Source organism: Pseudophryne corroboree, chromosome 7 (genome assembly GCF_028390025.1).
Source record: "Pseudophryne corroboree isolate aPseCor3 chromosome 7, aPseCor3.hap2, whole genome shotgun sequence".
NCBI lineage: Eukaryota > Metazoa > Chordata > Amphibia > Anura > Myobatrachidae > Pseudophryne > Pseudophryne corroboree.
The window spans coordinates 1,066,778-1,080,145 of NC_086450.1; the positions used below are offsets into that span (position 1 = coordinate 1,066,778).

General features: G+C 52.8%; 1 protein-coding gene across 1 annotated transcript in view; it reads left to right on the forward strand.

Moving 5' to 3' along the window:
• The first annotated feature begins 8,873 nt into the window (after positions 1 to 8,873).
• Positions 8,874 to 13,368, forward strand: part of KIAA2012 (KIAA2012 ortholog) — a 353,000-nt gene continuing 348,505 nt past the window's right edge. Inside the window, exon 1 of the mRNA XM_063932236.1 lies at positions 8,874 to 8,889. Coding sequence (XP_063788306.1) covers positions 8,874 to 8,889 — 16 coding nt within the window. The remainder of the gene's footprint in view (positions 8,890 to 13,368) is intronic.

A 13,368-nucleotide genomic window follows, 5' to 3' on the forward strand; every position in this document is an offset into this window, starting at 1 on the left:
TCTGCCGTCATCTTATTATACAGAACTAGCGGCTCATCATCACCCCAATAATAACACCCTGATTATCCAGAAGTCACATACAGGTGCGGCACATGCTGAGCTCAGCTGCCGTCATCTTATTATACAGAACTAGCGGCTCATCATCACCCCAATAATAACACCCTGATTATCCAGAAGTCACATACAGGTGCGGCACATGCTGAGCTCAGGCTGCCGTCATCTTATTATACAGAACTAGCGGCTCATCATCACCCCAATAATAACACCCTGATTATCCAGAAGTCACATACAGGTGCGGCACATGCTGAGCTCAGGCTGCCGTCATCTTATTATACAGAACTAGCGGCTCATCATCACCCCAATAATAACACCCTGATTATCCAGAAGTCACATACAGGTGCGGCACATGCTGAGCTCAGGCTGCAGTCATCTTATTATACAGAACTAGCGGCTCATCATCACCCCAATAATAACACCCTGATTATCCAGAAGTCACATACAGGTGCGGCACATGCTGAGCTCAGGCTGCCGTCATCTTATTATACAGAACTAGCGGCTCATCATCACCCCAATAATAACACCCTGATTATCCAGAAGTCACATACAGGTGCGGCACATGCTGAGCTCAGGCTGCAGTCATCTTATTATACAGAACTAGCGGCTCATCATCACCCCAATAATAACATCCCTGATTATCCAGAAGTCACATACAGGTGCGGCACATGCTGAGCTCAGGCTGCAGTCATCTTATTATACAGAACTAGCGGCTCATCATCACCCCAATAATAACATCCCTGATTATCCAGAAGTCACATACAGGTGCGGCACATGCTGAGCTCAGGCTGCAGTCATCTTATTATACAGAACTAGCGGCTCATCATCACCCCAATAATAACACCCTGATTATCCAGACGTCACATACAGGTGCGGCACATGCTGAGCTCAGGCTGCCGTCATCTTATTATACAGAACTAGCGGCTCATCATCACCCCAATAATAACACCCTGATTATCCAGACGTCACATACAGGTGCGGCACATGCTGAGCTCAGGCTGCCGTCATCTTATTATACAGAACTAGCGGCTCATCATTACCCCAATAATAACACCCTGATTATCCAGAAGTCACATACAGGTGCGGCACATGCTGAGCTCAGGCTGCCGTCATCTTATTATACAGAACTAGCGGCTCATCATCACCCTAATAATAACATCCCTGATTATCCAGACGTCACATACAGGTGCGGCACATGCTGAGCTCAGGCTGCCGTCATCTTATTATACAGAACTAGCGGCTCATCATCACCCCAATAATAACACCCTGATTATCCAGAAGTCACATACAGGTGCGGCACATGCTGAGCTCAGGCTGCAGTCATCTTATTATACAGAACTAGCGGCTCATCATCACCCCAATAATAACACCCTGATTATCCAGAAGTCACATACAGGTGCGGCACATGCTGAGCTCAGGCTGCAGTCATCTTATTATACAGAACTAGCGGCTCATCATCACCCCAATAATAACACCCTGATTATCCAGAAGTCACATACAGGTGCGGCACATGCTGAGCTCAGGCTGCCGTCATCTTATTATACAGAACTAGCGGCTCATCATCACCCCTAATAATAACACCCTGATTATCCAGAAGTCACATACAGGTGCGGCACATGCTGAGCTCAGGCTGCAGTCATCTTATTATACAGAACTAGCGGCTCATCATCACCCCAATAATAACACCCTGATTATCCAGAAGTCACATACAGGTGCGGCACATGCTGAGCTCAGGCTGCAGTCATCTTATTATACAGAACTAGCGGCTCATCATCACCCCAATAATAACACCCTGATTATCCAGAAGTCACATACAGGTGCGGCACATGCTGAGCTCAGGCTGCCGTCATCTTATTATACAGAACTAGCGGCTCATCATCACCCCAATAATAACACCCTGATTATCCAGAAGTCACATACAGGTGCGGCACATGCTGAGCTCAGGCTGCAGTCATCTTATTATACAGAACTAGCGGCTCATCATCACCCCAATAATAACATCCCTGATTATCCAGAAGTCACATACAGGTGCGGCACATGCTGAGCTCAGGCTGCAGTCATCTTATTATACAGAACTAGCGGCTCATCATCACCCCAATAATAACATCCCTGATTATCCAGAAGTCACATACAGGTGCGGCACATGCTGAGCTCAGGCTGCAGTCATCTTATTATACAGAACTAGCGGCTCATCATCACCCCAATAATAACACCCTGATTATCCAGACGTCACATACAGGTGCGGCACATGCTGAGCTCAGGCTGCCGTCATCTTATTATACAGAACTAGCGGCTCATCATCACCCCAATAATAACACCCTGATTATCCAGACGTCACATACAGGTGCGGCACATGCTGAGCTCAGGCTGCCGTCATCTTATTATACAGAACTAGCGGCTCATCATTACCCCAATAATAACACCCTGATTATCCAGAAGTCACATACAGGTGCGGCACATGCTGAGCTCAGGCTGCCGTCATCTTATTATACAGAACTAGCGGCTCATCATCACCCTAATAATAACACCCTGATTATCCAGAAGTCACATACAGGTGCGGCACATGCTGAGCTCAGGCTGCCGTCATCTTATTATACAGAACTAGCGGCTCATCATCACCCCAATAATAACACCCTGATTATCCAGAAGTCACATACAGGTGCGGCACATGCTGAGCTCAGGCTGCAGTCATCTTATTATACAGAACTAGCGGCTCATCATCACCCCAATAATAACACCCTGATTATCCAGACGTCACATACAGGTGCGGCACATGCTGAGCTCAGGCTGCCGTCATCTTATTATACAGAACTAGCGGCTCATCATCACCCCAATAATAACACCCTGATTATCCAGAAGTCACATACAGGTGCGGCACATGCTGAGCTCAGGCTGCCGTCATCTTATTATACAGAACTAGCGGCTCATCATCACCCTAATAATAACATCCCTGATTATCCAGACGTCACATACAGGTGCGGCACATGCTGAGCTCAGGCTGCCGTCATCTTATTATACAGAACTAGCGGCTCATCATCACCCCAATAATAACACCCTGATTATCCAGAAGTCACATACAGGTGCGGCACATGCTGAGCTCAGGCTGCAGTCATCTTATTATACAGAACTAGCGGCTCATCATCACCCCAATAATAACATCCCTGATTATCCAGAAGTCACATACAGGTGCGGCACATGCTGAGCTCAGGCTGCAGTCATCTTATTATACAGAACTAGCGGCTCATCATCACCCCAATAATAACATCCCTGATTATCCAGAAGTCACATACAGGTGCGGCACATGCTGAGCTCAGGCTGCAGTCATCTTATTATACAGAACTAGCGGCTCATCATCACCCCAATAATAACACCCTGATTATCCAGACGTCACATACAGGTGCGGCACATGCTGAGCTCAGGCTGCCGTCATCTTATTATACAGAACTAGCGGCTCATCATCACCCCAATAATAACACCCTGATTATCCAGACGTCACATACAGGTGCGGCACATGCTGAGCTCAGGCTGCCGTCATCTTATTATACAGAACTAGCGGCTCATCATTACCCCAATAATAACACCCTGATTATCCAGAAGTCACATACAGGTGCGGCACATGCTGAGCTCAGGCTGCCGTCATCTTATTATACAGAACTAGCGGCTCATCATCACCCTAATAATAACACCCTGATTATCCAGAAGTCACATACAGGTGCGGCACATGCTGAGCTCAGGCTGCCGTCATCTTATTATACAGAACTAGCGGCTCATCATCACCCCAATAATAACACCCTGATTATCCAGAAGTCACATACAGGTGCGGCACATGCTGAGCTCAGGCTGCAGTCATCTTATTATACAGAACTAGCGGCTCATCATCACCCCAATAATAACACCCTGATTATCCAGACGTCACATACAGGTGCGGCACATGCTGAGCTCAGGCTGCCGTCATCTTATTATACAGAACTAGCGGCTCATCATCACCCCAATAATAACACCCTGATTATCCAGAAGTCACATACAGGTGCGGCACATGCTGAGCTCAGGCTGCCGTCATCTTATTATACAGAACTAGCGGCTCATCATCACCCCAATAATAACACCCTGATTATCCAGACGTCACATACAGGTGCGGCACATGCTGAGCTCAGGCTGCAGTCATCTTATTATACAGAACTAGCGGCTCATCATCACCCTAATAATAACATCCCTGATTATCCAGACGTCACATACAGGTGCGGCACATGCTGAGCTCAGGCTGCCGTCATCTTATTATACAGAACTAGCGGCTCATCATCACCCCAATAATAACACCCTGATTATCCAGAAGTCACATACAGGTGCGGCACATGCTGAGCTCAGGCTGCAGTCATCTTATTATACAGAACTAGCGGCTCATCATCACCCAATAATAACACCCTGATTATCCAGAAGTCACATACAGGTGCGGCACATGCTGAGCTCAGGCTGCCGTCATCTTATTATACAGAACTAGCGGCTCATCATCACCCCAATAATAACACCCTGATTATCCAGAAGTCACATACAGGTGCGGCACATGCTGAGCTCAGGCTGCAGTCATCTTATTATACAGAACTAGCGGCTCATCATCACCCTAATAATAACATCCCTGATTATCCAGACGTCACATACAGGTGCGGCACATGCTGAGCTCAGGCTGCCGTCATCTTATTATACAGAACTAGCGGCTCATCATCACCCCAATAATAACACCCTGATTATCCAGAAGTCACATACAGGTGCGGCACATGCTGAGCTCAGGCTGCCGTCATCTTATTATACAGAACTAGCGGCTCATCATCACCCCAATAATAACACCCTGATTATCCAGAAGTCACATACAGGTGCGGCACATGCTGAGCTCAGGCTGCCGTCATCTTATTATACAGAACTAGCGGCTCATCATCACCCCAATAATAACACCCTGATTATCCAGACGTCACATACAGGTGCGGCACATGCTGAGCTCAGGCTGCCGTCATCTTATTATACAGAACTAGCGGCTCATCATCACCCCAATAATAACACCCTGATTATCCAGAAGTCACATACAGGTGCGGCACATGCTGAGCTCAGGCTGCCGTCATCTTATTATACAGAACTAGCGGCTCATCATCACCCCAATAATAACACCCTGATTATCCAGACGTCACATACAGGTGCGGCACATGCTGAGCTCAGGCTGCAGTCATCTTATTATACAGAACTAGCGGCTCATCATCACCCCAATAATAACACCCTGATTATCCAGACGTCACATACAGGTGCGGCACATGCTGAGCTCAGGCTGCCGTCATCTTATTATACAGAACTAGCGGCTCATCATCACCCCAATAATAACACCCTGATTATCCAGACGTCACATACAGGTGCGGCACATGCTGAGCTCAGGCTGCAGTCATCTTATTATACAGAACTAGCGGCTCATCATCACCCCAATAATAACACCCTGATTATCCAGAAGTCACATACAGGTGCGGCACATGCTGAGCTCAGGCTGCCGTCATCTTATTATACAGAACTAGCGGCTCATCATCACCCCAATAATAACACCCTGATTATCCAGAAGTCACATACAGGTGCGGCACATGCTGAGCTCAGGCTGCCGTCATCTTATTATACAGAACTAGCGGCTCATCATCACCCCAATAATAACACCCTGATTATCCAGACGTCACATACAGGTGCGGCACATGCTGAGCTCAGGCTGCCGTCATCTTATTATACAGAACTAGCGGCTCATCATCACCCCAATAATAACACCCTGATTATCCAGAAGTCACATACAGGTGCGGCACATGCTGAGCTCAGGCTGCCGTCATCTTATTATACAGAACTAGCGGCTCATCATCACCCCAATAATAACACCCTGATTATCCAGACGTCACATACAGGTGCGGCACATGCTGAGCTCAGGCTGCCGTCATCTTATTATACAGAACTAGCGGCTCATCATCACCCCAATAATAACACCCTGATTATCCAGACGTCACATACAGGTGCGGCACATGCTGAGCTCAGGCTGCCGTCATCTTATTATACAGAACTAGCGGCTCATCATCACCCCAATAATAACACCCTGATTATCCAGAAGTCACATACAGGTGCGGCACATGCTGAGCTCAGGCTGCCGTCATCTTATTATACAGAACTAGCGGCTCATCATCACCCCAATAATAACACCCTGATTATCCAGACGTCACATACAGGTGCGGCACATGCTGAGCTCAGGCTGCCGTCATCTTATTATACAGAACTAGCGGCTCATCATCACCCCAATAATAACACCCTGATTATCCAGACGTCACATACAGGTGCGGCACATGCTGAGCTCAGGCTGCAGTCATCTTATTATACAGAACTAGCGGCTCATCATCACCCCAATAATAACACCCTGATTATCCAGAAGTCACATACAGGTGCGGCACATGCTGAGCTCAGGCTGCCGTCATCTTATTATACAGAACTAGCGGCTCATCATCACCCCAATAATAACACCCTGATTATCCAGAAGTCACATACAGGTGCGGCACATGCTGAGCTCAGGCTGCCGTCATCTTATTATACAGAACTAGCGGCTCATCATCACCCCAATAATAACACCCTGATTATCCAGACGTCACATACAGGTGCGGCACATGCTGAGCTCAGGCTGCCGTCATCTTATTATACAGAACTAGCGGCTCATCATCACCCCAATAATAACACCCTGATTATCCAGACGTCACATACAGGTGCGGCACATGCTGAGCTCAGGCTGCAGTCATCTTATTATACAGAACTAGCGGCTCATCATCACCCCAATAATAACACCCTGATTATCCAGACGTCACATACAGGTGCGGCACATGCTGAGCTCAGGCTGCCGTCATCTTATTATACAGAACTAGCGGCTCATCATCACCCCAATAATAACACCCTGATTATCCAGACGTCACATACAGGTGCGGCACATGCTGAGCTCAGGCTGCAGTCATCTTATTATACAGAACTAGCGGCTCATCATCACCCCAATAATAACACCCTGATTATCCAGAAGTCACATACAGGTGCGGCACATGCTGAGCTCAGGCTGCCGTCATCTTATTATACAGAACTAGCGGCTCATCATCACCCCAATAATAACACCCTGATTATCCAGAAGTCACATACAGGTGCGGCACATGCTGAGCTCAGGCTGCCGTCATCTTATTATACAGAACTAGCGGCTCATCATCACCCCAATAATAACACCCTGATTATCCAGACGTCACATACAGGTGCGGCACATGCTGAGCTCAGGCTGCCGTCATCTTATTATACAGAACTAGCGGCTCATCATCACCCCAATAATAACACCCTGATTATCCAGAAGTCACATACAGGTGCGGCACATGCTGAGCTCAGGCTGCCGTCATCTTATTATACAGAACTAGCGGCTCATCATCACCCCAATAATAACACCCTGATTATCCAGACGTCACATACAGGTGCGGCACATGCTGAGCTCAGGCTGCCGTCATCTTATTATACAGAACTAGCGGCTCATCATCACCCCAATAATAACACCCTGATTATCCAGACGTCACATACAGGTGCGGCACATGCTGAGCTCAGGCTGCCGTCATCTTATTATACAGAACTAGCGGCTCATCATCACCCCAATAATAACACCCTGATTATCCAGAAGTCACATACAGGTGCGGCACATGCTGAGCTCAGGCTGCCGTCATCTTATTATACAGAACTAGCGGCTCATCATCACCCCAATAATAACACCCTGATTATCCAGACGTCACATACAGGTGCGGCACATGCTGAGCTCAGGCTGCCGTCATCTTATTATACAGAACTAGCGGCTCATCATCACCCCAATAATAACACCCTGATTATCCAGACGTCACATACAGGTGCGGCACATGCTGAGCTCAGGCTGCAGTCATCTTATTATACAGAACTAGCGGCTCATCATCACCCCAATAATAACACCCTGATTATCCAGAAGTCACATACAGGTGCGGCACATGCTGAGCTCAGGCTGCCGTCATCTTATTATACAGAACTAGCGGCTCATCATCACCCCAATAATAACACCCTGATTATCCAGAAGTCACATACAGGTGCGGCACATGCTGAGCTCAGGCTGCCGTCATCTTATTATACCAGAACTAGCGGCTCATCATCACCCCAATAATAACACCCTGATTATCCAGACGTCACATACAGGTGCGGCACATGCTGAGCTCAGGCTGCCGTCATCTTATTATACAGAACTAGCGGCTCATCATCACCCCAATAATAACACCCTGATTATCCAGACGTCACATACAGGTGCGGCACATGCTGAGCTCAGGCTGCAGTCATCTTATTATACAGAACTAGCGGCTCATCATCACCCCAATAATAACACCCTGATTATCCAGAAGTCACATACAGGTGCGGCACATGCTGAGCTCAGGCTGCAGTCATCTTATTATACAGAACTAGCGGCTCATCATCACCCCAATAATAACACCCTGATTATCCAGAAGTCACATACAGGTGCGGCACATGCTGAGCTCAGGCTGCCGTCATCTTATTATACAGAACTAGCGGCTCATCATCACCCCAATAATAACACCCTGATTATCCAGAAGTCACATACAGGTGCGGCACATGCTGAGCTCAGGCTGCCGTCATCTTATTATACAGAACTAGCGGCTCATCATCACCCCAATAATAACACCCTGATTATCCAGAAGTCACATACAGGTGCGGCACATGCTGAGCTCAGGCTGCCGTCATCTTATTATACAGAACTAGCGGCTCATCATTAGATGGCGTCCCTGGCAGGTAACAGTGACGTGGGGTGAGGCAGGTGAGGCGTCCCTGGCAGGTAACAGTGCGGTGGGGTGAGGCAGGTGAGGCATCCCTGGCAGGTAACAGTGACGTGGGGTGAGGCAGGTGAGGCATCCCTGGCAGGTAACAGTGCGGTGGGGTGAGGCAGGTGAGGCATCTCTGGCAGGTAACAGTGACGTGGGGTGAGGCAGGTGAGGCATCCCTGGCAGGTAACAGTGACGTGGGGTGAGGCAGGTGAGGCATCTCTGGCAGGTAACAGTGACGTGGGGTGAGGCAGGTGAGGCATCCCTGGCAGGTAACAGTGCGGTGGGGTGAGGCAGGTGAGGCATCCCTGGCAGGTAACAGTGACGTGGGGTGAGGCAGGTGAGGCATCCCTGGCAGGTAACAGTGCGGTGGGGTGAGGCAGGTGAGGCATCTCTGGCAGGTAACAGTGACGTGGGGTGAGGCAGGTGAGGCATCCCTGGCAGGTAACAGTGACGTGGGGTGAGGCAGGTGAGGCATCTCTGGCAGGTAACAGTGACGTGGGGTGAGGCAGGTGAGGCATCCCTGGCAGGTAACAGTGACGTGGGTTGAGGCAGGTGAGGCGTCCCTGGCAGGTAACAGTGACGTGGGGTGAGGCAGGTGAGGCGTCTCAGGCAGGTAACAGTGACGTGGGGTGAGGCAGGTGAGGCATCCCTGGCAGGTAACAGTGACGTGGGGTGAGGCAGGTGAGGCATCCCTGGCAGGTAACAGTGACGTGGGTTGAGGCAGGTGAGGCGTCCCTGGCAGGTAACAGTGACGTGGGGTGAGGCAGGTGAGGCGTCTCAGGCAGGTAACAGTGACGTGGGGTGAGGCAGGTGAGGCATCCCTGGCAGGTAACAGTGACGTGGGGTGAGTCAGGTGAGGCATCCCTGGCAGGTAACAGTGACGTGGGGTGAGTCAGGTGAGGCGTCTCAGGCAGGTAACAGTGACGTGGGGTGAGGCAGGTGAGGCATCCCTGGCAGGTAACAGTGACGTGCGGTGGGGTGAGGCAGGTGAGGCATTCCTGGCAGGTAACAGTGACGTGCGGTGGGGTGAGGCAGGTGAGGCATTCCTGGCAGGTAACAGTGACGTGCGGTGGGGTGAGGCAGGTGAGGCATTCCTGGCAGGTAACAGTGAGGTGCGGTGGGGTGAGGCAGGTGAGGCATCCCTGGCAGGTAACAGTGACGTGGGGTGAGGCAGGTGAGGCGTCCCTGGCAGGTAACAGTGACGTGGGGTGGGGTGAGTCAGGTGAGGCATCCCTGGCAGGTAACAGTGACGTGGGGTGAGGCAGGTGAGGCGTCCCTGGCAGGTAACAGTGACGTGGGGTGGGGTGAGTCAGGTGAGGCATCCCTGGCAGGTAACAGTGACGTGGGGTGAGTCAGGTGAGGCATCCCTGGCAGGTAACAGTGAGGTGGGTTGAGGCAGGTGAGGCATCCCTGGCAGGTAACAGTGATGTGCGGTGGGGTGAGGCAGGTGAGGCATCCCTGGCAGGTAACAGTGAGGTGGGTTGAGGCAGGTGAGGCATCCCTGGCAGGTAACAGTGATGTGCGGTGGGGTGAGGCAGGTGAGGCATCCCTGGCAGGTAATAGTGACGTGGGGTGAGGCAGGTGAGGCGTCCCTGGCAGGTAACAGTGACGTGCGTTGGGGTGAGGCAGGTGAGGCGTCCCTGGCAGGTAACAGTGACGTGGGTTGAGGCAGGTGAGGCATCCCTGGCAGGTAACAGTGATGTGCGGTGGGGTGAGGCAGGTGAGGCATCCCTGGCAGGTAATAGTGACGTGGGGTGAGGCAGGTGAGGCGTCCCTGGCAGGTAACAGTGACGTGCGGTGGGTTGAGGCAGGTGAGGCATCCCTGGCAGGTAACAGTGATGTGCGGTGGGGTGAGGCAGGTGAGGCATCCCTGGCAGGTAATAGTGACGTGGGGTGAGGCAGGTGAGGCGTCCCTGGCAGGTAACAGTGATGTGCGTTGGGGTGAGGCAGGTGAGGCATCCCTGGCAGGTAACAGTAATGTGCGCTGGGGTGAGGCAGGTGAGGCATCCCTGGCAGGTAACAGTGACGTGCGTTGGGGTGAGGCAGGTGAGGCATCCCTGGCAGGTAACAGTGATGTGCGTTGGGGTGAGGCAGGTGAGGCATCCCTGGCAGGTAACAGTGACGTGCGTTGGGGTGAGGCAGGTGAGGCATCCCTGGCAGGTAACAGTAATGTGCGCTGGGGTGAGGCAGGTGAGGCATCCCTGGCAGGTAACAGTGACGTGCGTTGGGGTGAGGCAGGTGAGGCATCCCTGGCAGGTAACAGTGACGTGCGCTGGGGTGAGGCAGGTGAGGCGTCCCTGGCAGGTAACAGTGACGTGCGCTGGGGTGAGGCAGGTGAGGCATCCCTGGCAGGTAACAGTGACGTGAGGCAGGTGAGGCGTCCCTGGCAGGTAACAGTGACGTGCGGTGGGGTGAGGCAGGTGAGGCGTCCCTGGCAGGTAACAGTGACGTGCGGTGGGGTGAGGCAGGTGAGGCATCCCTGGCAGGTAACAGTGACGTGCGGTGGGGTGAGGCAGGTGAGGCATCCCTGGCAGGTAACAGTGACGTGCGGTGGGGTGAGGCAGGTGAGGCATCCCTGGCAGGTAACAGTGACGTGCGGTGGGGTGAGGCAGGTGAGGCAGGTGAGGCGTCTCTGGCAGGTAACAGTGATGTGCGCTGGGGTGAGGCAGGTGAGGCATCCCTGGCAGGTAACAGTGACGTGAGGCAGGTGAGGCGTCCCTGGCAGGTAACAGTGATGTGAGGCAGGTGAGGCGTCCCTGGCAGGTAACAGTGATGTGCGGTGGGGTGAGGCAGGTGAGGCATCCCTGGCAGGTAACAGTGACGTGCGGTGGGGTGAGGCAGGTGAGGCATCCCTGGCAGGTAACAGTGACGTGCGGTGGGGTGAGGCAGGTGAGGCATCCCTGGCAGGTAACAGTGACGTGCGGTGGGGTGAGGCAGGTGAGGCGTCCCTGGCAGGTAACAGTGACGTGGGGTGAGGCAGGTGAGGCATCCCTGGCAGGTAACAGTGACGTGCGGTGGGGTGAGGCAGGTGAGGCGTCCCTGGCAGGTAACAGTGAGGTGGGTTGAGGCAGGTGAGGCGTTCCTGGCAGGTAACAGTGACGTGCGGTGGGGTGAGGCAGGTGAGGCATCCCTGGCAGGTAACAGTGACGTGCGGTGGGGTGAGGCAGGTGAGGCATCCCTGGCAGGTAACAGTGACGTGCGGTGGGGTGAGGCAGGTGAGGCATCCCTGGCAGGTAACAGTGACGTGCGGTGGGGTGAGGCAGGTGAGGCGTCCCTGGCAGGTAACAGTGACGTGAGGCAGGTGAGGCGTCCCTGGCAGGTAACAGTGATGTGAGGCAGGTGAGGCGTCCCTGGCAGGTAACAGTGATGTGCGGTGGGGTGAGGCAGGTGAGGCATCCCTGGCAGGTAACAGTGACGTGGGGTGAGGCAGGTGAGGCGTCCCTGGCAGGTAACAGTGACGTGCGGTGAGGCAGGTGAGGCATCCCTGGCAGGTAACAGTGACGTGCGGTGGGGTGAGGCAGGTGAGGCATCCCTGGCAGGTAACAGTGACGTGCGGTGGGGTGAGGCAGGTGAGGCGTCTCTGGCAGGTAACAGTGATGTGCGGTGGGGTGAGGCAGGTGAGGCATCCCTGGCAGGTAACAGTGACGTGCGGTGGGGTGAGGCAGGTGAGGCATCCCTGGCAGGTAACAGTGACGTGCGGTGGGGTGAGGCAGGTGAGGCATCCCTGGCAGGTAACAGTGACGTGCGGTGGGGTGAGGCAGGTGAGGCATCCCTGGCAGGTAACAGTGACGTGCGGTGGGGTGAGGCAGGTGAGGCGTCCCTGGCAGGTAACAGTGAGGTGGGTTGAGGCAGGTGAGGCATCCCTGGCAGGTAACAGTGATGTGAGGCAGGTGAGGCGTTCCTGGCAGGTAACAGTGACGTGCGGTGGGGTGAGGCAGGTGAGGCGTCCCTGGCAGGTAACAGTGACGTGGGTTGAGGCAGGTGAGGCGTCCCTGGCAGGTAACAGTGACGTGGGGTGAGGCAGGTGAGGCATCCCTGGCAGGTAACAGTGACGTGGGTTGAGGCAGGTGAGGCGTCCCTGGCAGGTAACAGTGACGTGCGTTGGGGTGAGGCAGGTGAGGCGTCTCTGGCAGGTAACAGTGACGTGCGTTGGGGTGAGGCAGGTGAGGCGTCTCTGGCAGGTAACAGTGACGTGCGGTGGGTTGAGGCAGGTGAGGCGTCCCTGGCAGGTAACAGTGACGTGCGGTGGGTTGAGGCAGGTGAGGCGTCCCTGGCAGGTAACAGTGACGTGCGGTGGGGTGAGGCAGGTGAGGCGTCTCTGGCAGGTAACAGTGACGTGGGGTGAGGCAGGTGAGGCGTCCCTGGCAGGTAACAGTGACGTGGGTTGAGGCAGGTGAGGCGTCCCTGGCAGGTAACAGTGACGTGGGGTGAGGCAGGTGAGGCATCC